This window comes from Fundulus heteroclitus, chromosome 20 (genome assembly GCF_011125445.2).
Source record: "Fundulus heteroclitus isolate FHET01 chromosome 20, MU-UCD_Fhet_4.1, whole genome shotgun sequence".
In the NCBI taxonomy this organism is placed as follows: domain Eukaryota; kingdom Metazoa; phylum Chordata; class Actinopteri; order Cyprinodontiformes; family Fundulidae; genus Fundulus; species Fundulus heteroclitus.
This window is the reverse complement of record NC_046380.1, coordinates 29,161,795-29,189,616: the sequence shown is the minus strand read 5'-3', so window position 1 is coordinate 29,189,616 and position 27,822 is coordinate 29,161,795. Positions and strand designations below refer to the sequence as shown.

Sequence of the window (27,822 nt, the reverse complement as noted above, 5' to 3'; positions counted from 1 at the left end):
ATGTCCATATAATATCCATCTGCAAATATATATATATATATATATATATATATATATATATATATATATATATATATATATATATATATATATATACATACATACATACACATATATATATGTATATATATATATATATATATATATATATATATATATATATATATATGTATGTATGTATGTATGTATATATATATATACATACATGTAAATGTTGCTTTCATTTTAGTATCATAGTGATTAGGCCCACAAGCATCCTGCAATTCTTTACTCAAAAACAGACACCTATTCATTAACTTTGGCTAAATGCAGCAATAATATTCAATTTTTTTCTAGAGTAGGAAACATTTAACCAAAAAATTAGGTTAAATGTTTAGGTTAAATCTTTCTTTTAGCATGGCAAACATCTGAGACCCCTTTTCTGATCTAAAACAATCTGTTTCTGCTTTGTTGCGGATTTTATAGCATGTTTAGTTTACAAAACAACATCCCAAACTTTGAAATCCCCATCTTTAAAAAAAAACAGAATGCCCATAGAGGAGCAATGAAAATCCAAAGCTCAGGGGGAGAATCTGTTGGCAGGAGAACTATTGGCTGTGCACTCCACACACCTGGCTTTCACGGATGAGTAGCAAGAAGAAAGTCGTTGCAGAATGAAATCTATTACAAGTCCTGTTTGCAGTTTGCCTCAAGCGATTTAAGGGGACGCGGGAAACATGTGAAGGTTTCCTTTTCAGGTAACAACAAAACTGAACCTTTTGGGCTACATGCAAAACACCATGTGTGGTGGAACGCTGCACATTGCTCTGTGGGGCAGTGGGGGCAGCATGGTGCTGTGGGGATGTTTTTATTCAGCAGGGAATTAAAAAATCTGATCAGTGTATGGAAAGATGGATGGAGCTAAATAGAGGGGTGGAGGAAGACCTGTAGGAGACTGCAGAGGACTTGGGCTGAGGTTTGACTTTTAGCAGAACAGTGGCCCAAAACCAGAGCCAGTGATTTGGTATAAAACTAAACGTAATCATGTGTAATGGTGCGTTCACACCTAGCGCACATGTCTGAGCGGGGGATTTTGTTTTATCCCTATGCAAAAGGCAGGATCAAGAGCAGGGAAGTGGCCCCTTTCACTGAAGTTCAAAGATCAGAACGTTTTTGTCAAATCGTGTCACGGCAATCAATCAGGAACTGGATGTGGTTGTGACATAAGGTGAAGGAGCACAGCAGAGACAAAGATTTTTTTCAGTCAAAATTAGGATAGAAACATTTATGCTGGCATGGGATGAAGTAAGGAATGCTCTTTAGAGGTTTGTAGGTGGCTTTTAAAAAAAAAAAAAAAAATGCCATTTTAATTTAGGACTTTAAAGGACTGTCAAAACATTTGTCATTTGTCCTCCTCTTGTAGCTCCAGAACTGCTGCTTCTGTTGGCGGGTCGGCTGCTCTGTCTGTCGGTCTCTTGCTCTGCCCTTTCCCCCTACTCTCCCAGAGCTTCTGTCTGAGCTCCATGGTGGAGACAAGGCCAGCCGGCGCATCTGCACTCGGGCTTACTTTCTCTGCCGGTGTCCTTACCTCTGTTGTACGGGTGATCCGTCCCCTAAGCCAGATAACAGTTTCCAATCCTGTACAGAAAAAAAGCGCAGCGGGAAATGACCGTGATCCAGCCGTGGCTCCTGGACTCCCCAGAGTGGGAGCATCTCTGGAGGATGCGGTGATTCTTTTGCCTGACACTGTAACTGTGTAATTCATAAATGAATGACAGATTGAGTGTCACTTGGAACAAACGGAAAGTATTTCAGAACAGTAGCTCTTTCAGCAATGCACAATAAAACCTCCTCACCTCTTGTTTTGCTGGGGGTCGCATATGTTTTGGCATTATAATATGTTGTACCCTAAGCTAACACACGTTGCTTCACTGCTTGTACGTTACAGGGCTCATGTTAAAGATCACCTTTTCCATACGTCCCATAAAATTCATATTCAACAGAGAAAATGTTCTCCCTGCAAAGTCCAACTCTGTCCTTGATGTTCAAATTCAACAGAAGTGGCTTCTTCGCCACCTTTCTGTCAAAAGCACATTGTCCAAAAGGTGTTTTTTTTTTTACTTTTTTGAGAGAGCGTGTTAACATAGGGTAACACAATGATTTCAGTCAAATCTCACCGCCTTTTTTATAGGTGTCAGTCTGAAAACCCACACCTTCATTATGTGGGGCCTGTTTTATGATTCCAGGCTACGTTTGGATTCTCTGTGAAGATTTTTGAGCTCTGTTTTCCTGCCAGCAAATGGATGTTGTTGTTTTTTCTCCACAGGGGGGAGTGAAGGTGTTGATCACTGGTCCGTGGTTGGAGTCCAGCAGTGAGTACAGCTGCCTCTTCGACCACATCAGTGTCCCAGCTGCGCTCATCCAGCCCGGGGTGCTGCGCTGCTACTGCCCAGGTAACACACGTTCACTCCCCTCCAAGAAAAGTATAACTTTAGAAAAAAAGGAAGATGTAACATACTGGTGTGTTTTCAAAGAGCTTTTCAGGGAAACACAAAACAAAACCAATCTAAAAATGTAGATGTGTGAGATGATAAGTAGGATATGAAACGCAGTTGACTCTGTGTACGCCGGATAAACAAGATATATTTCTGTTTAGACTATTAATTAAGGAAGACATAGCAAAAATATAATGAAAAGTCTCTTCTACCTTGCTTTGTGGTTTCTATATGCGCCAAAGCAACAAAAGGTTTAACTATAGAGATTATTGTTTGTTGAACAGTCACTGCACTAATCGCCTAATATCTATCTTTTCTCAGCCCACGATACAGGACTGGTGATGCTGCAGGTGGCCATGGGCGGTGAGGTCATCTCTTCTTCTGTGGTGTTTGAATATAAGGCACGCGACCTACCAGCACTGCCATCTTCTCAGCACGACTGGCTGTCCCTGGATGGTGAGAGGAATTATTTGTTTATAGAAGTGATAGAAGTGTCATGCCACATTGAAATGCAACAGCCTTTTGGTCCTGAAAACCTCTACATTTGTCTGAATGGGCCGGAAACTTGATGAATGAGACACGGTATTAGTTTTGTTTGTTTGTGTGTTTGTCTGTTTTTAAGACAAAGTATTGTTTCTTTGGGATCATTCAGCAGATTAGAATACAAAAATGTTTAAATGACTAAAGCACACATATATAAAGGCTAGGACATAAATTAAGAGTTGTCATATCAATTGAATAGCGGTGCAGCCTTCTAACAGCTTGAGACAGAAAGCTGTGTAGCAGTCTGGCGGTTCTGGTTCAGATGTTGTGGCTTTCCTGTTGTCAGCAGCTCAGGGAAATGGCTTGAGAAGTCTCTCATAGCCTTGTTCCTGCAGCAGCTCTAAAACAGCTCTTGGACCGGGGGTACGGACCCTTACATTCCACTCCAGGGCCCTCTTATCTACCATGCTGCAGCTGGAGTACCATGCTGAGATGCTGTATGTCAGCAGACCCTCCGACCGCAGCTCTGTAGATGTTCTGAGACAGCTTGCAGGGAAGTAATGTTTGTTTCATGATCCCAGTGTACTTCAGCTAGATAAGGTCATGAAAAACGTGTACCCCGAGGATTTGAACGCTCCCGGTTCCCATTACTGGATGGTAGCTGGTGCGGAGGGATGTGTGCTCCGGTCGTGGCCACTGGAAGTCATTTGCATAGATACAGCAAAGGTTATAACTGCACTGAGTTACATTACCTAATAGGACAGCACAAGCAGTTTCAGTCCTAATTCAGCACATGCTCCGCTTAGAGGAATCACACAGAACATGCGATTACATATACAGTAAATAAAGCTGTCCAATGCCATGGTTTTAGCAATCATTGCTAAATTTAGAGCCTGATGAGTTTTAGAGCTGTCTGATAAGATACTGTATTGAGTTTAAAGTTAACGTAATGAAACAGGATGAAGAGTTGTTTGAGAGTTGATAGCAGCTAAGGCGTTTTTTTAAAAAGTTGATACATGAATTATTGTTCCTCTTCACATCACTTGTTAAACAAATTTAAAGAAAACGTGTTTCTAATGGCTTTGATCACTTTAACATGAAATGTCCAGGGAACAACAAGCAGCAGTGAAACGGATGGATGCAGCTCAGGAAATATACTTCTAGATCCAGGACGCTTTGTATATGCTGTGCCTTGAAAATAATTCCCACTCAATGAACTTTTTAACATTTTGTTACTGTCATGTTTTGTGGCAAGCTTCTGACCCAAATGCCGAAAATCAGCCACAGGGAGGTTCAGGAGGATTCCCGAACGGCCGGCCTGTTTCAGGCTGAACTGGCTGGTAGTCGAAGTGTATTTTTTTTCTCTTTTCTACCCCATAAATGGAGCCGCATTGCTACACGAGTGTCTAGCCGCCCTTGTGGCCACAACAGGCACAGTACATGATTTTCTACCACAGTAAGTGGAGATACAAACAGCCCCACCTAATTAAAAAATTATAATAAAATAAAGCAGGAAAGAGACTGTAATGAGTTAAGGTGGAATAAGCACACTTTTTTGGAGGGGCTCAGGAGCCCAGTGTCAGTCGTGGTCATGGAGTTGATGCGGAGAGACAGGATAATGGCAGTCATAGGAGGAAGAGACAGATGAGGAGGGACAGGAGAAGGAGGAGGAGAATGAAAGTGGAGCAGGAATCACTAATAAAATCAGTGCCAGGTAGAGGAGCAGGTTGCAGGGCTGGGTTGGCAATAGGTATTTACATCGAATTGCTTTAATCTCTTTAGATCTGAGGATTGTAGGCTTTGTGGCATCTTAAAACAGGCTAACAAAGGATATAGCTTTAATTTTTGATCCTTAATGTTTTTGATTTTCATGATAAGCTGCTGGTTTAGTAAACTTTTACTATCATTTATTTCTATCATTAAATACACACATAGTTTTAACTGTTGAAAAAAGTGTTATTAGACTGCAAATAAAGTATTCCTTTCAAAATGATGGTACCACTTGCATCAGCTGAGTGATCAGACAAAAGGCTTCTCTGAGCCAGACTCCCGGACTAAATTTCAACCTCAGCAGGAAATCACCAGGAGGCAGGGTATTCAGAGTCCATTGTGAGGGTTGGTGTGGTGATGGATGGATGGATGGATGGAGCATCCGAGGAAGAACAGGTTATCAGAATGAAGTACAGCCTTAAAGTTGTTACCCGTGAAGTTTTGAAACAATGAGCCTATTGCACTAGGTGGTCTGGGCTCTGATTCCAGGAGACATTAAAGGCAGGGTATCCAGGAGGGAGATTGAAAGATAATCTTGGATAAAGATCAGAGTTTGCAAAAACTCAGCAATCCGGGAAAGTAACAAAGAGAAACTAATGAGAGCAAGAGGTACCTCGTTGGTTGAAAGTCCGGCGTCAAATGATCAGCACCCACCTCTTTTTAGACTCCAGCTAATTAGACAGATAGGATGCAGATGCACTGAACCGTACAGCTCATCACTATCCTCCATAAACACCTATAGCTCCAAGGGATAGAGGAAACAACAAAATACACCCAGATCCCTAACTTTATCCCCAACTCACCTTCTACAACCCAGAGGCTCGGTGGGGTTCCAGAAGAACGGGAAGAATCAAAGTCCCAAACAACAATGCGATCAAGAATAAATGATAGAGGAACCCAAGAGTGGGTCCTCTGGACTGTAACACCCCCCCCCCCCCCAATCGAAAAGGTACTGACAACCATGACCTTGCTGATCAAGAAGGTAGGTTACCCATCAATGTGCTGGCAGAGGAGGCTGGGAAGGAGGGCACAAGGTGCTGGAATGGACTGGTTTGATTTGAGAGACAAGAAAAGTAGGATGGACACGGAGCAGATGTAGTGATGGACCAGATGTGCCTGCAGGGGTGACTATGATGATGAACTGAGGTGTCAGAGATACTGCATACATCTGAGAAAGGAGAAAGACCAGTAGCTGAGGAGACATGAGAATTGTGGCCATTTTCGACCTGAAGTGAGGTGATTATTCCAGTCAGCAGGGTTGGAAGAAGTGACCCATCTGAGGGTGGCTTTGAGGTCCTGAATCGTTCATTCAATTTGGCCATTGGACTGGAAGTGGAAATGTGGAATATACAACTAATAGTTATCCTGAGCGGTGGATCTTTGGAGTTCCCCCAGAGTTACCATGGGCCTCTTAGCTGCTTCCTTGAATGATGTTCCCCTTGCCCAACCTGCCAGTTTAGGCAGACAACCATTTGGATGATGGCTTTAACAATGTCCCTAGCGGAGTTTTGGGAAGTGTTGCATGACTTATCCCCACTTTTAGGTTTTCCACAATCTGACTTGTCTCATGTGTTTCTTGGACCTAGTGGTGCTGTTTGCGCACCGGTGTTTTCTACAAACATATGAGGCTTTTACAAAACAGCTGAATTTATACTGAGATCAAATTACACACAAGGGGTCTCTACTGACTAATCTGGTGATGTTTAAAGGTAATTAGTTGTTTTACATTTTATTTAGGAGAAAAGGTTTTTGAATGCATATGCGTGCCACACTTTTCAGATTCCTACTTGTTACTTATTTTGCTTCCACCTGACCACTGTGCATGACTTTCTGCTGGTTTATCATAATAAAAATCACAGGATTTCAACTTTATGGTGGCAATGTGACACAAAGATTAACAAAGTCAGGATGTTTTAATGTTTTTGCAGTTTGTTGCAGTTGGTATTTTTCTAAGAAAACCCGGAGTTGTAATTTTGTTGCTTTGTTCCTTTTTTAAAATTTCTATTCATGTTAAAAAAATAAAATTTTCACTAAAATTGTTTTGGGCAGTACTATCTCAAACCGTTTGTACTGGTCTTGAAGCTGTTATGTTTTCCTATTGTTACATTATGTCTGTATGCAGAGTGTCTCTAAATTGACAAATTATTTTAGGACTGGTTTAACAAGGAAGATGAGATGTTATAGTGGTTTGATGGATGTTGTTAAAAAGGTGTGAGCATACACCAGTATCCCCCATTTTCCCCATTCACCACTTGTTATTTACCTAAGCTGTTCTGACCGTTACAAAAATTCAAGAGGGGTTTAAACGGAGCCAAAGAACAATGACGTGCTCCTGCAGTAATCTTCGGTGGCACTTAATGCAGATGTCTCCACGGCTCCAGGGTCAGCTTCTGCGTGTAAATATATCTCCCAATGCAGTTGCAGCCTGGAAACACATGGGTCCCATCGGCAATGCATGTCCTGACTCTGTGTTCGCCCCCGTCTCTGCGTTGCGCAATGCGGCAGTGCGGCTTTTTAGTCACAGCATGCTGACTCTTGGCTCAAATAAAGGACAAGGACATGACAGCACACGCTGCGCTCCGTTTGACAGTGAAAACCGCAGACGGCAGACGGTAGCAGATAAATGCATGGGCTGCTTCTTTGTTCCTACACGAGAAAAGGCGAGACGTCTGTTTTTCACGTGCTCTCTGTTTTGGCTTCAACTATGAGGGCAAGTACTCCCTATGGGAGACGGGGTGAGGGATAAAGCATCTTTCTCCTATTAAACACGTGTCTGCACGCAGCACAGCCAACATGCCAATGCCCCATTTCAGCTTTTGTGTGCAGTCTGTTGTGGCGATGACGAGCGAGCCTCCTGCAGCTCAAAGAGTGGCGGGCGGATTTGAAGCGCTGCTCCCCCTCACACACACAACGTGGAGAGACTGCTCTCTTTCTCTCCCGCCCGCCCTCCCTCCGTCCCTCCCTGCCTCCCGATTTTATTTGTGTTTTTTTACGGCTCGAGAAGCGAGGCTGTGAGTCGTACACCTCGGGCTGATGGAGGTTTAGCAGAAGCGGGGACAGGAACCAAAACAGCAGCAGCAGACACAAAGACTCTGATGGTAACTTGTCATCGCGCTGCTTTACTGCCATTCAGGTTTGTATTGTTTACAGCTGCTGTGTTAGGATTGCCTTTATTTGCCATGCTCCTTTAGAAAGTGGCTGGGTACATTTGTTGCTATGGAGTCTTCCTTTTTAAAAATGTCTGTCATATTTAGAATCATATCAGCAGTTAGCCAGAGAATAGCTGGACTTAAATATACTGTGGTTCTATCCTTTTTGGTTGACCTGTTTTAATTTCAGCACCAGGAGGAGTGGACAGTTCCACTGATCCCTCCAACCACAATAGAAGGGGACCAGTGCCTGAGCAGCGCCTCTGTAAAGGCCCATTACAACAGTACAGGAGGCTTGCCTGTCTGTGAGGCTGCATACATTACATTATATATTTTTAGATATTTATTCACTAAAATATGTAATGCTTCCTTTGCCAAACTGTTTTAGTTGTTTAATCAAGGAGTTAATTGTTTGTAAGTGTGTAGCTCTACCAGTAGTAACTGTGATCTGATTGTTTCAGATAATTGTTGAAGTTTGACAGTATAATGCAGTTTAAAGTACATACACTTTGTATAAAAGTTAATTGTGTGATAGCATCAAATATTTTTTTATAGTCTAGATTGCAATAATTCATAGCTCTTGAACTTCAGTGAAGATAATTTGGATTTTTTTTATTTTTATGAAAGACCATCGACGCTGGTCAGTTTTCCTGTCTCTGCTGAAGAAAACCTTTCCCACAGTATGATGTTGCCACTGCTATGTTCCGCCTTTGGGATGGTGTGTTCACGGTGATGTTCGGTGTTAGTTTTCTGCCACCCCAGGAGTTTTACAAATGAGCTAAAAGTATTTTTGGTCTCATCAGACAGGAGCACCTTTGTCCGTTTGTTGTGCCCCCGACATGTCCTGTAATAAACTTCACCTGAGACGTCTTATGGTTTTAATTCAATAGTGGCTTTCTTGTTGCCACAGTTCCACAAAGGCAAGTTTTGTGGAGTGCATGACTAACAGTCAAATAAAATCCCCCACACGAGCCTTGCTGAATACTGCTCCCTTTGACAACCATGTCTTGTTGAGATGATGATAGATTCAGCAGTGCTCAGTGACATGTTCAAAGCTCAAGGTGTTGTTTTATTACCTATGTCTGGTTCAAACATATCCACTACTTTATCCTTGAACTTTCTGCTGTATTCCTTGGACTCCATGATGCTGTTTGTCCACTACTCTAAAAGCTCTCTGAGGCTTTTGCATATTTCCAATCAATTGTCACACAAGGGGGACTCTATTTACAAGTTAATTGATGCCCTCAAGGCAATTGGTTGGCTATGTCACCCCACATTTTTAAGATTTTTATTTTAAAAAAAATGTATCTTGTACTTTCTTAGTTTGGTTAAAACCACAAAAATCTCACTGAATGCTTATTCTGTTGACTTTAAGTGAAATAGGCATGGAATAATAAATACATTTTGGCAAGAGAGAAACTGATGAAGCTTCCCTTAACTCAAAGAATGGTAGTTAAATCCTGTTATTATACTCTTGATCCAAATGAAAGCATCTTAAAAATCTGCATATAAAACAAACCAGTGTCTGTCTTTTTCTGCATACAGACACCTACTTTAGTGTTGAAATGTTCCCTGTTATTGTGAAACAGTCTGAGTGTGTGTGGATTACTTGTTTTTATTTTTATTTTTTTTTTAATGGCTTGTTTAAAAGAGAAGAACAGAGCTTTCATGTGTGTGACAGCTACAAGGCATGTGGGACACACTGAGCCCTCTAGTCGCTTACGTTACTCCACTCTTGCTGGTAATTCTGTGCTTTGAGGAGAAGAAAGAAAAACAGCCGTGAAATAGTAGTATAGCAACACTGAAAACTGTGTGAGGGAGCAGCAGGTGGGATGACATTTGGTTCGCTGCAGCACATCTGCAGCAGCGTGGAAAATAAGGGTCACAGTAACACAGATTCAAGCCACTAACATTGGGAAGGACTCGCTAAGACATAATGCTCACTCAACCTAAATATAGCGAAACAGATTTGAATCTCTCCCCTGCATTTCCTCAGACACCCAGTTCAGGATGTCCATCTTGGAGCGTTTGGAGCAAATGGAGCAAAGGATGGCTGAAATAACCAATCAGAACCCCAGCTCAGAAACCATGGCAACCAAGGGTGGAGGAGTGGAGGGGGGAGGAGCTAATGATCAGCGGTCTCAAGTAAGACACAGACTTTGTTGTGAAAAACTGCTTCCTGCATAAGTATGTAAATGTGTCTGATATGAAAACAGGCAAACGTATCAAAGATAAGGAACTCCATCAATCTGTGAAAGCGTGTTTGACAAAGATAAAGGTTTCCTCCTGCAGCATATTGGGCTTCTCCACAAGGTTTGAGGCATGAACAGAATAGTCTGTCCCAAACTCTAAAGTATCATCTTCTACCAATAAACTTTTGATAAAATAATATCTTTCTGGTATGCACTAAATCATCTTTGGGTCATCTTTCAGTGCATTTACGGATCTGAAAAAACAGCAACAACAAAATAGCAGTTATTTTTAAAAGAGAGAATATTTGAAGAGACGTTTTCATGTCTTATCTTATAAACAGAGTAAAAAGTCAGCGGTAACTAAAGATGGAATAATCAATCGGCCAGAGATTAAAAATCAACCAAAATTCCCTCGATAGGTTCTGATCAGTGATTGGCAGGTCAAATACCAGAAAATGTGATTTTGGTCCCTCTATTCATTGGATCTAAATTAAAAGTTACCAGCATATTTTTTCTATAAACACATCAACCAACAGCATGTGCTTTCATGCACTATTTTTACATCACTAAAAATTAGATAGTGATTAAGAACATACGAGTTGATGCATAAAATAAAGATAATCTTGTAATTCTATAATTTTCTGCTGGATTCAAAACAGCTACCTCTAACAGGAACTCAATACATATTTTTCCTCAGAAAAACAATTAGGATCAACAGGTTAGGCTTAAAAAAAAAAAAGCTTGAAATCGGCACTTGCCCAAAGAATGCTCTAGAGATAGTTTGACATTTGGAAATAGAGATTTCCCAAGAAAATGCACATCATTTGCCCTTTTCCTTTCCAAACCTCAGAGCTCCCCTGATCAGAGCACATTTGAGGGCCGCGTGGTGGTGGTTTGTGAGAAGATGATGTCTCAGCCCTGTTGGACTTCTTCTAACCAGCTCGTCCACAGTAAGAACTCCAGAGGAATGACGTTACTGCATCTAGCCGCAGCTCAGGGTTACGCGGGGCTCATCCAGACACTCATTCGCTGGCGGTGAGTAACACTCAGGCGTGACACTCCACGGTAAAGAAGCAGTAGTTTCACATTTGTTACCTCACTCCACAGCACAAAGCATACCGACAGCATTGACCTTGAGCTGGAAGTGGATCCTCTTAACGTCGACCACTTCTCCTGCACACCACTTGTGAGTAATCGATACTTTCACATTATTTTTTTCTCCCTTTTTTTTTTTGCCTTGTGTGGATGAAGTTTATTTTATTCTATCTCCTGCAGATGTGGGCGTGTGCTTTGGGCCATACTGAGGCAGCACTTGTTCTTTACCAGTGGGACCCAAGAGCTCTTGCGATTCCTGACTCCCTGGGTCGCCTGCCGCTGAACATCGCCCGATCCCGCGGTCACACTCGATTGGCTGAGCTCCTGGAGCAGCTGCAGCAGAGTCCTCACACTAAGGGCCAGACTGTGGATAGCTGGATGGAGAAGTGGAAAGGAGGTTCACTGAACAGTGGAATCAGCTCCAGCACTAATCCAAGCCCAGGTCCAAAAGCTTTTTTTTTTTTCTTGATTGAGGTTTTAAACTATGAAGGAATCTAACTAGAAGCATATTTATGTGGATGTTTACGGTAATTGGGTTTAGGGAATAGCCTGCTAAAGAGGGACCAGCCCCAGTTATTACTGAAACTGATAAATGTGCCAAGGTCATAACATCCATCCACCGCCATGTTTAGAGCTAATTAAGTACATTTTCATATGCTGTGTTAATAAAGTCAACAATAAAGAATATAACTCTTCACCAGGAGCCATAACACCTTGAGATTTCACAAAGTCAAGAAATCATTACATAAACCTGTTCAGTCTTTTTTATAGCAATGCTATATAAAGCATTACACAATGTCCCAGTTGACTGATCTTCTTAGCTTTAGAAAGTTTTGTTTAGTGCCTAACTTCCAGTTACCTGACTCCGCCAGATAGATTTGCTCCGCATATCCATCTGGAAACCTTCCGTTGAAGTAACTTTGGGAAGGGGCGAAAATACTGGTTAGCTGATTGGCCTATGTTGGTGATAGACGGGCCAAATGAACCAATCAGATTCGTCGTCGCACGTAACAGAGCGACGACGAAAACACAACCACAAGCCAAGCTACTCTTGCTGCTGCAGGTAAAGGCTCGTTAGCTCAGCAAAGAAATACTCTGTAATTCCGATAAAACTTGCTCGATAGCCACGCTAACGCTAGTTTCATCGGCTGAAGCCACCATGTTCTTTAGACTGAACTGTCGCGCTTCCCGTTGCGTCACACCTCAACTCGCCTCAAAGCCAACGCTGATTGGACGTTCGTTTGGTGAACGGCTCCAAATTTTCTTTAACGGAGAGTAGCCAGACTGATCTGCGAGTGAAACCTTGAAAGCTCGCGAGATCAGGATGGTCTCACGAGGCTAAACTTCCAGCTGTAGTCACAAATAATGTTTAGTGGGGAGACTAAATGGCACTAAGCCTTAAATGGCAAAGTATTAATTGTATTCTTTCTGTAACGTTAACTGCAAATTGACTTAGATTCATATGGAGAGGTCTAATAATAGTGACAATACATTTTTTATAGAAAACTCACTTTTCTACATTATCAGCGCCACGTAAAACCTACGTAAAGTCAGGCAATTTGCGAAAGTAATTTTACAAAAGTAAATGCAAGCCATAAACTTTTTTCTCACGTTATCTTTTTAAGTTGTTGATAATTGAAACGTATGGTTGTGAATTAGTGTTCACCACATAAAACGTGACTATATATTGATCTAAACCCCTCCTTTCTAGCTCTGGCTGCATGTATAGAGTTGCCGTCCTGCTGGAAGGTGAACCTCTTCCCCAGCCTGAAGCCTCTAAAAGGTTTTCTTCTGGGATTTTCCAGTATTTAGCTCCCTCCATCTTCCCATCCACTGTGACTAGCTTCCCTGGCACCACTAAAGAATATGATATGATAACGCCACCACTTTTCACCGTTGAGATCCTGTGTTCAGCGTAATCTCTGCTGTTTGTCCCCTAAACAGCCTTTTACATGAAGGCACATAGTTCAATGTTTGCCTCATGTGACGGAAGGGCCTCCTTTCCTATGTTTGCTGTATTCCCTAAACAGCTTGCAACTAACTGCAACCAGGACGTTCTCTTTATGGCGCTGTTTGTTCACTAATGGCCTCTAACAAACCTCTGAGGCCTTCACAGAACAGCTGGAAATATACTTGGAGTAAATTACTTACAGGTGGATGTGGATTCTCTTTACTAACTTCTGAAGGCAGATGACTGTCCTGGATTTTATTTAGGGGTGGTGGGTTAAATAACTATGCATACTACACTTTTATGGATTTTATTTGTAATAAAATGAAAACCATTGTATATTGTTTACTTTGTTGTGTTAGGTTAACACTTTAGATCCCAGTACAATACATTGAAATGTGTGACCAAAACACTGAAGGAGCGTAAACACAGGAAAGCACCACTTCAAAGTTTGGCACAAATGGTGGCACTGTTGTTATGTTTCTCATCAAACATTATTTGTTTTTATTTTGAAGAATAAGAGCTCCTTACTTCACACATTTGTGTTAATCTTTTTTTTTAGGCTTGGAAACTTTAGAATAGGAGGGAGTTACCTATTGGCGTAGTCAGACCCTGATTATTTCTTTGACTGAGCAGGATGTAGTTTCTGGTAGGAATTTGTGGCGCCACTGTAAGATATTTTTCTCATTTGTGCTAATTTTTTACCTCTGCAGAGGTGAGAAGAAACAGAGCAGAGAGCCAGCCATTAAACCAGAACCAGAGCTGGAGCCAAACTGGTCAAAGACCCCAACCAGGAGCCAACGTGGAACAAGGAGGTCCGCCCCCAGCCAAACGACTGAAATCTAACCATGCGAGCCAGCAACAGCTCGCTAACTCAACCCCAGGCTCCAACACCATCAGCTCCCTCCTCGCCTCTTCCCCGCGGCCTAATCCCCTCCGGTCCATCTTACCCAAGACCCAAAAATCTGACCTCAGCTATCAGAGAGCACCTCCTTCCAGCTCCACCCCTGACCAGCCTCGGTTCCCCAGTGCCCCATACTCTCACCTGCAGGCCAGGATAAGGGGGTCTGAGAGGGACAACATTTGGAGCCTGAGACGATCTCTTGGACCAAATAGCCTGGTCCGGAGATTTCAAGGAAAAGAACGGTTGGCCATTCATCTGCGGCAGAGAGTGCTGTCTGACAGGGGAGAGGAGACTGAGCTGCTGACCTATCAGGATAACGCAGACGACTTGCAGGTACTGGGAGCTGTTGTGTCTTGCTCTATTGTTTTGAGATAAGGAATAAATTTAAAATAAATAAGGAGCAATGGCTTTTTAAAAAAATAGGAAAGGTTTCTTTTGAAACTCGACCGCCTTTAGGCACCAAACTGAAATCAACAGCAACGCCTCTTCACATGTTGCAGGTGGACATTACGATGCTTGCTGATCACATCATGGATGCTTCAGCTGGACGGCTTAAGCAGACCACAGACGCTGAAGCAGGTTCTGCAAAGGTTGGGATCAGCAGTGATGTAAAGTCGCTGTCTGGTTACCTTGATGATGTGGAAAGGTGAGTCCAAATGTCTGATATCACCATAGTTCTTTCAATAAGTCATCAAATGGCAGCAATATTTGATGACTTGTTAATGATGACTATTATAGCTATAAAATAAAATAGGATGTATATCATGGACACCTAAGGAAGCATTCAGTTTGGTGTCTTGGTTTTGTGTTCTGCTCAGGTTTCTGAAATCCAAGCCCCAGGCTACAAGCCCCAAACCAAATTCACTCTCAGGGCTGGAGGAGCAGCAGACTTCTCATGCAAACCAAGCGCCCTCGTCTCCCTTTGACTGGAGCTCCTTCCTCTGTGCAGCTATGAAAGAGGAGAAGTTGAAAACAAACTCCTCTTGTCTAGCCATGACTGAGGCAGAGCAGCAGGAGCTGTATGAAACCATCCGGCACGCTCTGCACTCCCTCAGAAAACACAAGGCAAGTTTGACCTCCGCTTCCGCTCGTACGGAAGTTATGACTGATGCTTATCTTCTGCGATGCTCCACGGCGCAGTTTTCCATCAGCGGAAAAGGGTTCGCTGTGATTAACAAATATGCTGCATGTGCAATGTTGGGTTAAATAATTTCTAAAATTTTTCTCAGGGTCCCATTCAGGAACAACGCAAAGAGATTGCAGCAGTGATTCAACGCTGCTACAAGAGATACAAGCAGGTAATATCAGTAAGTTGGATCGGCTCTCCGCCTTATTTTAACAGAGACTTACAGAGAAAAATATTGCATTTCACTAAAAGTTAGGTCTGTGTGGGTTTTAGAGGAAATAGCTCTTGGCTGTGAACTAATGTTCCCTCAATCTGACAATCATGAGCTCTGAGTATAGATGTAAACGCTCTCAGGATGGACCAAGAAACAATTGTTTTCTCTGTTATCTGCTTCTTCTCATTGTCTCAATGAACAGACAAGGGCTTACTCATTCGTTCTATATCTACTATATCTACTATAACTATATCCCAAATACACATAATTTTATCACACATTTTTGTGGGATTCTTATGATCAAGTTAATGACCCTTTTATTAATCTTGTGGATATTATGAATTCCAATAAAAAATTATAATAATTTTATTTATATAGTGCCAATTCATGAAACATGTCATCTCAAGGCACTTTCCAAAGTCAAATTCAATCAGATTATACAGATTGGATCAGATTATACAGATTGGATCAGATTTTACAGATTGGTCACTCGTTTCCTATCTAAGGAAACCCAGTAGATTGCATCAAGTCTGGACAAGCAGCATTCACTCCTGAAAGAGCGTAGAGCCACAGGGAAAGTCGGTTGCATTGTCCATGGCTTTGCAGCAATCCCTCATACTGAGCAAGCATGAAGTGACAGTGGAGAGGAAAACTCCCCTTTAACAGCAAGGAAAAACCTCCAGCAGAACCAGGCTCAGTGGGAATGAACGGCCATCTGCCTCGACCGACGCCCTTGATTTTTTTTTTTTTATTTCATCTTACAACAAGTCGCAGTGTCTTCCAAATGTATTTAGGCCATTTGAAAAATGTTGCTACATTACAACCACAAACATCAATATTTTTCGTTGGGAAATTATGTGATAGCTTTCAGAATTTGCGATTTAATAAATGCTTGAAAACTTTGCCATGCATTTTTTGGCCCCATTTACTCTCATCCCCCTAATTAAAAGTCCACTTGTGTTAAATTTTGTGCGCACAGCCTGAGTATGTGCAAGCACTAAATGGGATTTAAGAATTCTAATGGCATTGCTGACACCCTCCATGTCTCCTGGCGTCAGACATGGAGGGAGAGTTCTCTGGCGAGCACCTGGTCGTCAAGGCTTGGTTCCTGAGGATTGGCAGGGCTCAGCCCAAAGAAGCTACATGATGCCCCTCTATGTTGGAGGAACATCTGGATCGGGTGCAATGCAAGCTGGGTTACAGGTGAGGGAGGGGGTCTTGACATGGCAATCCCTGGCAGCATAAACTGGTTTTAGGGACGTGGAATGTCACCTGGCTGGTGGGTAGGGAGCCGGAGCTGTTGTGTGAGGCTGAACGGTGCCAGCTAGAAATATTTGGCTCCTCTGGAACACAGCTCCTGGAGGAGGATCTGGACGCTCTCCTACCCTGGAGTTGCTCAGGTAGAGAGGCTTTAGGGGGGAGTCGGGATACTCAAGCCCCTGGCTACGCTCCTTTGTTTTGGAGTCTTCCCCGGTGAGCAAGAGGGTCGCTTCTTTGTGACTTTAAATTGCAAGATGGGGAGATTTTGCCTGCTGTCTGTATGTATGCCCCAAACAGCAGTCCAGATTACCTGGCCGTCTAGGGGTTTTTGGTACTATCCGAGGATTCAGTGGTGCTCCTGGGGGACCCACTCGGGTTGGACTTCAGTGCAAGCGTCTTGGACACTCGGTTGAAGAGCGGGGCAGAGCTGTCAACCAATCACCCTCTGGGGATTTCTTTCATGTCCCGAGGGAGGTTGGGGACATGGAATCAGATTGGACCTGCATCAGGGCCTCCATTACTAATGCAGCCTCCAGGAGGCCTGAAGGTTGTTGGTGCCTGGTGGTAACCAGAGGACCCGCTAGCGGACACAAGTGCTGATGGAAGCTGTCACGCTGAAGAAGGAGTCAGTTGAGGTGGTTTGGGAATCTGATCAGGATGCCCCCTGGGTGCTTTCCTTTGGGGGTTTTCTGGGCATGTCCCAATGGGAGGAGACCCCAGGGACCCCCCCAGAGCTCACTGGAGGGACTATTTATCCCGTCTGGCCAAGGAATGCCTTGGGATCTCCAGAATACGCTGGAGGGTGTTGCTGGGGGTAGGGATGTCTGGGTTTCTCTCCTGAACCTGTTGCTCCCACGGCCCGATCTCGGATAAGATGGATTGTAAAAGCCAATCTGTGTAAAGTCTATATAAGACAGGAAATGATGTGTGTATGGGTGTGTTTCACCGGAAAAGGCAAATCGGTTTTGACTGTTTATCCGGGAAACACTGTCACCATACAGCTGGCTGTTTTGTATTATCTTTCGTTTTATAAGAAAGCTAAAGTGAGAGTAAATTGGCTTTTAACTGCAACAACAGCGTCTGAACATTTCCTATTTACCATCTCACCCCGGCAAATGCATGTCAGCCATAATATTCCGGTTTAAAAACACTCCAGAGGCTTTAAGCATCGGCTTAGCCTACATGGATGGATGTAGATTTTGACCACGACTTTTTGCACTACTTTAAACTAGTCTGCCACAAAATCCAAATGAAACACGTTAAATTTGTGGTTGTAACGTGAAGTGGGTAGAGTCTAAAGGGTTAAAATTACTTGTAGACATAAATTTATTTCTTGCACATTGAGAATTTACAGCTAAAAATTGCACATTCTTGCTAAAATCAGGCTCCCTGTTGCTGCTGTCTTCCCTTGCAGTATGCACTTTATAAGAGGATGACTTTAGCAGCCATCCTGATCCAGAGTCGTTTCCGGAGTTTCCACGAACAGAGGAAGTTCCAGCAGAGCCGTAGAGCAGCGGTCCTCATCCAGCAATACTACCGCTCCTACAAGCACTCCCTCAGGTACCTCCGCACGCACACGCACAAGTAGGCTGTCACTGGGACTGCGTAGGAAACGCCATTAAAAGATATACTGGAATCTTTGCTTACAGCAGCCTCCTAACTAAAAAACAGAACCAGGCTGCTCGTAAGATCCTGAGGTTCCTGCTCCGCTGCCGCCACAGGTGAGGCACGAACCGCCGAACACAATCTCATCCACGCGCACACTCATGGGCTCCATATTACACCGACTAACACGCATACACAGACTTACATTGGTGCTAATAGTTGCTGTTGTTTTGCTGCTCCTGTGAAGCCCCTTGATGGACCACAGGCCTCTGAAACAGGTGAGTCCCCACTTGCTCCCTCTCTTTCAGAGGCTGATGCCTGTTTGCATGACAGCGGAAGGAGAGGGAGAGGTAGAGGAGTTCCTGGATCATTATCACCATTTATGTCTTTCCCTATCTCTCTCCGTCTCCCTCTAAGGACTGTCGAACGATGACAATAAATGTGCATGACTGACAGATAGAGAAGCGAGTCTTGCATATGGTCTTCTTGGGGGCATGATCTGATTATCACCAGGGGACTTTCAGGGTTGCTTGGCATGCAGATTTTTGTGTGCCTTGATGGATGGGGCTGATATAGGGGATTTGAGAGTGTATGTACGCATATGAAGGATGTGAACTGAAGGAGGTTTTGTCAAATAACTGCCCCTTTCTCTCTGACTGACATTTGGGGATGAAATCAAAAAGAAAGGGCCTTGCAGTAGTATTTTTGCACCTCGTACGTTTTCACATTGTGTTCGACTAAAACGAAATTCAATATATTTTTATTAGGATTTTATGTGATAGACAAAAACAAAAAGTATCCAAATGAAAACATGAAAAGTGTGCCAACAATGTTTTTTTTTTTGTTTATTAGTGAACATTAGTGAGCAAACAGCGTCACTAAAACCAAATGAAAAAGTGTCAAGGAGAGAGCCATGTTGGAAAGAAAGTGATTAGCCTTGTGGAGGACACAGCAAATAAGGTGTTGAAACACGTTGGTGGCAGCATCACGCTGTGGGGAAGCTTATACCATTAGCAGGGACGGTTAGGCTATTTCAATGGAAGGTGAAAAATACAAATCCAGGAAGAGGATACGGTAGAGGCTGCAAACGAGCTGAGACTGGAGCGAAGGTTTGCCTTCCAGCAGGATAAACAATGCACAGCCTGAGCTGCAGTGTTTAGACAAAAGCTTATCCGTGTGTTTGGATGGAAGCGTTAAAGCCCAGACCCAAACACAATCGAAAGACTTGAGAATTGCTGTTCACAGGTGCCCTTCGTCCCACCTGGCTGAGCTTGAGCCATTTAACCAAGAAGAACGGGCCGAAGATTTAGTTTTGGATGTGCCGCGCTGGTATGTGCCCAGAATCTGCAGCTGTATTTGCAACAGAAAACGGTCCTATTAACTCCGGGAGGCGTGATACAAATGCACGTAGCTCTGTAGGATGCTACACTTTTCAAGTTTTCTATTTGTAAAAAAAAATATATATATATATATTATGCATTACTTTGTGTTTTCTATCACATTAAATCCCGTTGAAATACATTGAAGTTTATGGCTGTAATGTGGCAGAATGCGATATGAATAGTTTTACGGGGCACTTGATACACTTAGACCTTCTTGTTAATTTTTAACCCTGATTGTTTCTAATGTGTGTTTGGTTCTCCTCAGGGCCAGAGAGCAGAGAAAGGCCAGGGGTCCTGAGAATGCATCACCAGGCCCTGCACACAGCCCCCTCAGCCTGTGAGCACTCCAAGACCCCACCCCACCCACGCTGCCCCCAACCACCCCTCCAATCATCTTTCCTCCAACCCCCAACCCCCCCTACCCTCCCTTCCTTTTCCATTTCCCAGCCTTACCTCGTGCCCTCTTCTCTCCTCCTCGCTCTCAACCTCCCTGGCCTCATTTCTCAAGAGGAAAAAAAAAAAAAAACTCTTCCCAAACGGACTGAGGACAGGATAGGTGTCCATCATGGCAGCTCAGACAGACAGACTGCTGGGCAGAGCCCCAGAACCAGGCTCTGCTCACAGCACTGATCCTCCTCCAGTTTAACTGGGAGGCCATCACATTAACCTCATGGCATTCTTTGCACTCCTCATGGGTATGTTTCTTTGCAAGAGCAAGTTGTCGAGCGGGACACGTGGGAAAAAAAAGAAAAAAAAAAAAAAGAGGAAGTGCCTGACGACGACATCCTGCTGTCTAAGGCAGCAGCTGGATGCGCTGAAGAGGCTCCGGCGGGGAACAGCTGGCTCAAGGAAGAGGCAACTTATACATGCAAAAAAAACACGCAAAACCCCGCTGTGTTTTTTTGTATCCAAGCAGAGATCTGTGAAAGAATAAGAAACCATAAACCAAAAAAACTCACTTCTATGTTGCATTTGCATGCAAGGTCCAACCCCCCCTCTTTCTCTCGCTTATTTCTCCTCTATATCATCCTACAGAGCTACAGTGGCAAATCATTCTGCTGATTCAGTATCTCACAGTATCACCCAACCACTCTGACTCACAGGCTTACAAAGCTATTAGTCACCTAATCAACAAAAAAAAAAAAGGGGAGGAACTGCACTTGAATGTACGAGGAGCATTGTTAGATAAAAGGGAAGCGGCCTGAATAACGATGTCTTAATTTGCTACATGGACTTTGTATGGAGTTGTTCTCAACGGCAGCACTTTTGCTTGCCCGACGTGGTGTGTCCGTGTTCGTTCAATTCAATGCATGTGTTTGAGCTATGAGCTCCTGCATGCTTGCCAAACTGCTTTAGTGTTGTTTCTTTTTTGTAATTTCTATGTGTAATCGTGTCTCATGTCTTCATCGACTTATCCTTGCCCTGTGTAATGTGAACCGTGTAAGGACAAATGACTTCTTTTGGGTGCTTTATTTATTATTTATTTATTTGAGGGTCTAATTCTTTGTTTAACTGGCTCAAGAGTGGTTTAGCTCAAGACTGGTCCCACCCCCAACCCCCCCAACCCCCACCCCCAACCCCCAACCCGTTCCCCTCCCGGTGTGATAAAATATGACATGTTCCAATGGTTAAATGTCTCTGTTAGTTTGTTCTGCGTGAACCTCCAAATCCTAACTGTGGTTTTGAGGACAGAGTCACATAACATTGCCTTGACTTCTTCTTGACTCCGAGAGGTCTCTATGCTTGCTCTGTAAAGGACACGGGTCCTCTACTTGCCCCTATACAGGGCACCGCTCCCTGTATCAGCCCTATATGGGTGATCAAATCCATATTTTGGACTATTGCATATTTCTGTACATAAACTGACGAGGTAAGGGGATACAAGGACCCTGAAACTTTTTCATAAGAAGACTGTATTTAAGATTATAAATTATTTTACTTCCCGTAACGAGAACTTTAGACAGAGAATCTGGGTACACAGGACGGCATATTGCTTGTAAATAATGTAGATAATACAAACGGAGTAATGTGCATGAGATTTAAGACAAAAGAAACAGCTAAAAGAACATAGTGGCTATGGACTGTGAGAGGATTTTAACTGCTTCACTTTAAGAGTATCCAGTATAAGTGTTATTTAAAAAGGACATTTTCTTAAAAGCATGCAAACGAAAAATCTAACATTAGAAATATAAGTGGGAAAACAAAGTAAGCTGAAACCATGATCTTTCAGACATAAAAAAAATACAAAAAACAAACCATTTACACTTTGTGCTCTTGTTTCTTGGCTAGCAAAAATTAAACCCGTTTTGCCAGTAGTGCCAATCATTATGAATGCTATTTTTGCCTAACAACACAGTATGTTATGCTGGGGAAACCAGTACCAAGAAGTTATCAGTAAGACCCACAGAGGCAGCAGATGCTGACAGTAAACAATAGCGACCTAGTTCTAGCTCAGATGTAGACCTACAAATCCTGAAGTTTGTCTGAAACGGTAGACTTATGCATAAAACGGCGATGGGGACGAAGCAAGCATAAAAGATGATGCTGATGACTTCGATGTTTAAATGTGAATGCTATGACTGGTGAACCATAAAGGGAAGAGGGTCCCACAGTGGGTATAAAAAGTCTGAGCACACATTAAACATAAAATGTATGATTTCTTTCCACCTTCGATGTGAAAATAGGCCTATATAAAGGCTTTGATGCAAGGATTTCATTATAAATCTGTTGATCTGGTTTATTTTTTTGTGATTTAATTTTACATGTGTTCTACGGTGCTTTTGTGGCCTTTTCTCTAAGAAAGGGGCTTTACAAGTTAAGCTTTTACATGTGTTTTAATTATAAAACCAGTAAAGTTATTTGAAAACAAATTTTAAATAGTAAAGAAATGAAATAATGTGGTTGCATAGGTATGCACAAGCCTAATCTAAAAGTTTGCTGCAACCGGTTTTGATTTTATTGCAGCACGCGTTTGGGCAGGAGTCTATCAGCAGGATACGCCTTGACTTGGCTATGTTTGCTCACTCCAACTTTGAAAAAAGACCAAAGCCCCAGTTTCACCAAAACCAAAACAGCCCACACCATGATCTTCCCACCATCATGCTTTAAAGTGGCTATTGTGTTCCTTTTGTGATGCGCAGTGTTATTTTTGCACCAAACATACTGGAATTATTTTTGGAATTATGGCCAAAAAACCCAAATTTAATCGAAGCTTAACACAATTTCCCCCCGTGCTTATGGAGAACTTCAAAAGTGGGTTTGCAAATTTTAGCCTCAGTTGGGGGATTCCTTTCGTTTCCATTCTAACCTTTTGCTCAGACACATGAGTAATGCTAGAGATCGTTATCGCATGTACTACACAGTCAGTGCTTGCCAGAAACTTATGCTACGTTTTGCTGCGGGCCTCTTGGCAGCTTTCATTTTCTCTTTTCATCACTTTCGGGGATAAGGGTAATGTCCATGTTACGCCACATTTTTCTCCTTGATTTAATGGCTTGGAATTCCTCCGGTCCCCGCTTTGGAAACTTGCTGCAGACGCTGTTGGGAAATAGTCTATAGGAGAAGGTCAGAAAAACCGAGTAGAAGTGCCGAACCATATTTGTGGTTTGAACACAGCTACATCTCTGGCTAAAAGAGGAGGTACACTATTTTGCAACCACTTTATTTCAGTTTTAAAAAGTTAGGGAATTATATATCTTTGTCTAATTTTTTTACGTCACAAACATATCATTTAAATCGCAGGTGTGTGGACTTTTTATATCCACTGAATGTCCCTTACGGGGTGGTTTTGCTCTAGCAACATACTGGCTTTTATTGAGACCATTGTTCCCACCTGCAGCAGATCCAGCCCGGCCTCCAGTCAAAGGTTTCCATCTTCAAACAGAATGTCTCTGAACTCATGGTTTGTTTCATTTCTCTTCCTTTTCTGCTCATTGTCACTGCCATAATTGTATGACATGTACTTTAATCTTTTGGGAAGCTCTGTTTAGAAAGTGCCTGCTCAACAACAGAAAACTAATATCAGGAAGTATTGTATATTCTCCAAAATGTTCCCAGTTATCGCTTTATTTTCCTAAATTGTGTGTTAAAATTAAACTTGACAGTGTTCTGCTCTCTGTTAAAAGCCCTAATCTGTCTGGTATGAATGGATGCTCATGGCCTAATTGATAATATGTGTTACTTTGTTGGGCAAACAAATATGACAGCAACGCCCCCACCTTTGTGTGTACTTATTGGAGGAGGGGAGAAAAAAATTAATTCTGCTTCTGTCTATGAGAGGCACTATCACAAGTCGATTTGCAGCTTTTCCACTGGGAGACCTGTGTGTTTTCATTTAATTCTCGCTCTTATTTTTCTGGGAGAAAATCATTTTGCAACATTAAAACAAAAGCAAAACTCTGAAGTCTTTAGCTGTCTAAATATGTGTCACAAACATCCTCTTTGTTGACTTTTTTTTCTTTTTTTTGTTTCAACCGTGACCCAGTCTCTCACTCTGATGTGCTCGCACTCAGCGTGGAACGCAAAGGTTCGCGGTCTGGCACACACGTCAAAAAGGCCACACTCTTTCTCTCATGTGCTTATGTCTTCGGGAGGCATGAAATCTCTCCCTTAGATTATACTCAGGGTTGAAGAACAGGGAGATGGTATGTGGATTGCATTAGAACTGGCTGGCACACAGGTGTCCCGCATTTGGCGGCCGCGTCCATTCGGATGCACGTATGTGTGCACATATTGGAAGACATCAGCTGTCCCTTCGTTGTGTAGCACCTGCAAATTTGAACACGTTTGATACGCACGTTGCTGTATCCGAAAATGCTCTTGAACCTAACATCCAAGATCCTTAACATGGACAATTTTAGGTGATGCCAAATTACAGTGTCTTGCAAAACCATCAATAACCCTTGAACTTCATCACAATTTGTCACGTTACAGTCCCAGATTTAACATATTTAACTTAATGAAAAGGATACATGTTTCTTTTTTTTATATATCTTTTGTTGATAAAAAAATAAAAGTGTGGCATGCTTTTAATTCAGCTCGCTATATCTCAGTTCTATGCAGAATCAAATAGTGATGTAATCAAAGCTGCAAACAAGCTTAGGTTTATTTCTAGCAGCTCTACAGACCCAAAGAGATGCATATTTTTGCCCTTTTTTTGTTTTTGTTTTTCAATAGAAAGCTCGGAAATTATGTCTGGGTGTTTAGCTGCACCATCCTCACTTGAACATGCTTTGATCTAAACCGTTCCACTGTAGCACCGGCTGTATATTTCAGGTCATCCTGCTGGAATGTTAACATCTTTCCCCCAGGATTGCCCTCGTTTTAGCTCCATGCATCCTCTCATAAACTCTGGCCAGTTTTCCTTCTATAATGCCAGATTTGTGGAGCACCAAACATACTTAGCACTGCAGCTCCTCCAGAGTTACAATGAGCTTCTTGACTGGTTCTCTGATTGATACGCTTCCTGCCCAGCCTGTCCATTTAAGTGGACGGTCGTGTCCTTGTATGTTTTGCCTTTGTGCCATAAACTCTTTCCATGTTGAAATGATAGGCTGGACAGAGCTCTGGGAGATGTTAAATGCTTAGGATGTAGTTTTATGGCCCGCCTCTGCTTTAAACGTCTCCACAGCTTTCTCCCTGTGCTGGGTTCCTTGGCCTTTATCAAGCTGTCCATTCACTGATGTTTTCCAACTCCAAACTCAGGCCTTATCAGAACAACTAAATTTATACTTAGGTGAGATGACGGCGGACTCGATCATGTGACTTCATAGGCAACTGGGTGCACTTTAATTAGGGGCATCAGAGTAAAGGCAGCTGAATGCAAATGGCCACCACACTTTTCAGATACATATTTCAAACGCCTTGAAACTCATGTATCCTTTTCCTTCCACTTCACGGCTACATCACGTTTGCGTATTGCATAAAATCCCAATAAAATACATTGTCTGCATTTGTAACGACCAAATCGGAAAGGATTCAAGCGTTATGAACAGCTTTTTAAAGGCACTGTAAGTCATACACCTCCATCATCATAAAAGCTAGGTTTTAGTTCACTTTTATCGATCGTGCCGATAGACAGCCACGGCGAGGACAGTCCCTCTTCAACCCCTATGAGACTGTCCTTCCTCCCTCAGCAGCAGAGCTAAAGATGACATTCTGAAACTCCCTCACAGACGTGCACAAGCAATCATTGGTTCGTGAACTTGTACAATACACAAAATACTATCCCTCACTACAGAAACCCCATCAGTAGGATCTTGTTTTGGAGAGGACGGCGACTGTAAAGAGTATGTAGATTAGAAAAAGTACAGATTAAAAGGTAAGACACTTTGCCATAGTAAAACAGGTGGTGAACGTGCACAGAGGTAGCCTCTGTTCTCATAAGTCCGCCTAGAAATGAACCATATAACCTTTCAGGCCTTGTTTCAAGAGGGCGTGGCCAAGCACCACATTGCATGCTAGAATGGTAGACCCTTATAGATAACCTATGGCTAGACCTCTCCTTGCCTTCCTGCTCTTTCACCCTGTCTTCCCTTCCTCTCTCTCATCTCCTGCCGTACCACCATCCTGCCTGCTGTTGTGTTCTCCATGCTGATCTCAGCTGCTCATTCCTCTCTCTCTTTCTCTCGCTCTCTCTCTCTCTTTTTTTTTGTAGTCTAGTTTTTAAATCCTTATTTTTTTTGTTTGTTTTACAAACATGCATGCACAAGCATCACTAACTTGTTGATGTTTTCAAAAGAATATTTTGTTGCTGAGGCCATGCAAAGTGTTTTTTCAATATTGCCCTTATATGTGGAATATGTCTTCTGAATGCTTTACATAATTTCTGCTGTAAAATGAAATCAGAATAAAAAGAAAATTTGCACTTTAACCTATTTCTTGGGGTGATGTTTATTGCTTCTTTTCTAGATGTTTCTTCTTTAACCGTGCTGGGTTGGAATGTGTCTAGAGCGTTGATGAATTTCTATCCTCAAATGTGCAAAATTAATTAAATTGTGCGCTTTTGAAAGACTCGTTCTTCATTAAACAACCCTAAAAAGAACATTGGTATTATATTAAGTTCATGTACTGACGTTAAAATATTCATTCTGCAAATTATTAAAATAATTTAGCAGATCATCTAGAGTAGAAATTAGATATTCAAATAGTTTAAAATGACATACTTTTTTCCCCTCGCTGACATAAAAGCAGACAATGCCTGTTAAGGTCACCAAAATGATTTTTGTTTGCTAAATTGCAGAGTAGTGAGAGAGAGAATCATTTTATAGGCCAACTTGCTCGGATTTCTTGAAATATGTAGACATTTGGGACCGTTGTTGACACCTGGTGAGAATTGTATGTTAGTGGTGCCATATGAAATGTTTAAACATAGAAAATTATTTATTTGTTTAATGCTTATTATCAAACTTAAAGTGTGTAGAACTTGTGTTTTTGTTATCATGTCCTGTGGAATTTTATATTTTGGAGTGGCCCAGCCCCAGTTCTAATTTGTGGAGGGTGCTTAAGATTAGGGTGATTGCAAGAGGTCTTCCAATCTCAAACATAAGTAGGATTGCTGTAATGCAAACATAGATTTTTCCATTGATTTTAAGAGTGGTGTAAATAATATTTTTATACCATTTTCAATTATATGAAAATTAAAACAGATTTTTTTTCATAACTAATCATCTTTTTACATTGTTTTATAATACTTAGAAAGATGCCTGTCTCTAGGCAAACTTCTAGGTTGAATGATAATAGTTAAAAACCCCATGGTGTATAAATAAGCTTGGGCTTAACTGTTTCACGAAAACATCAAAGATTTCAAAATAGTGTGTAAATGTCATATAAGTAGGCAGTTGGTGTTTGTAGCCTTAGTTCAATGATACGTTCTAATTATAAATTTTGTAAGAAAAGTAGCTATAAAAGTATTTGCAATAAAATGAGTTAAAGTAGTTATTTTGATAACACAACTCTATGACTTTACATTTGTAAGGCATACGTGTGTTATCACTTATCAGACATTAATTACAGTGTTTCAATGACTTTCAGCCACTCAATTTTATTTATTTTTTTGCATTGTCTGTATTTTATAGCAATATATTTTAAACCATATCTTAATACATTCACCTATATTTTAAATTATTTGAATCATTTTCGGTGTTTGTCTGTAATTTATAGTTTTACCCCTTTTAAACCGAAGTTTGATAAGGGAAACTATTGACAATTACATTTTCCAAA

The 27,822-nt window shown here is 42.0% G+C and overlaps 1 protein-coding gene across 9 annotated transcripts in view; it reads left to right on the top strand.

Moving 5' to 3' along the window:
• LOC105931736 (calmodulin-binding transcription activator 1) overlaps positions 1–26,477 on the top strand; it is a 101,650-nt gene extending 75,173 nt beyond the window's left edge. For 3 of the 9 annotated variants that reach the window (XM_036152218.1, XM_036152219.1, XM_036152215.1), the window contains 13 exons: positions 2,306–2,432; positions 2,796–2,930; positions 9,873–10,021; positions 10,919–11,103; positions 11,176–11,254; positions 11,344–11,605; positions 13,825–14,348; positions 14,516–14,661; positions 14,834–15,080; positions 15,245–15,322; positions 18,030–18,175; positions 18,265–18,336; positions 18,468–19,830. In XM_036152218.1, the coding sequence (XP_036008111.1) occupies positions 2,306–2,432; positions 2,796–2,930; positions 9,873–10,021; positions 10,919–11,103; positions 11,176–11,254; positions 11,344–11,605; positions 13,825–14,348; positions 14,516–14,661; positions 14,834–15,080; positions 15,245–15,322; positions 18,030–18,175; positions 18,265–18,336; positions 18,468–18,636 (2,319 nt within the window). In that variant the 3' untranslated portion in view covers positions 18,637–19,830. Of the gene's footprint in view, positions 1–2,305; positions 2,433–2,795; positions 2,931–9,872; positions 10,022–10,918; positions 11,104–11,175; positions 11,255–11,343; positions 11,606–13,824; positions 14,349–14,515; positions 14,662–14,833; positions 15,081–15,244; positions 15,323–18,029; positions 18,176–18,264; positions 18,337–18,467; positions 19,831–19,867 lie in introns of those variants that run through there. The other 6 variants (XM_036152223.1, XM_036152221.1, XM_036152222.1 and 3 more) reach the window with 5 other exon arrangements.
• The last annotated feature ends 1,345 nt before the right edge of the window (positions 26,478–27,822 follow it).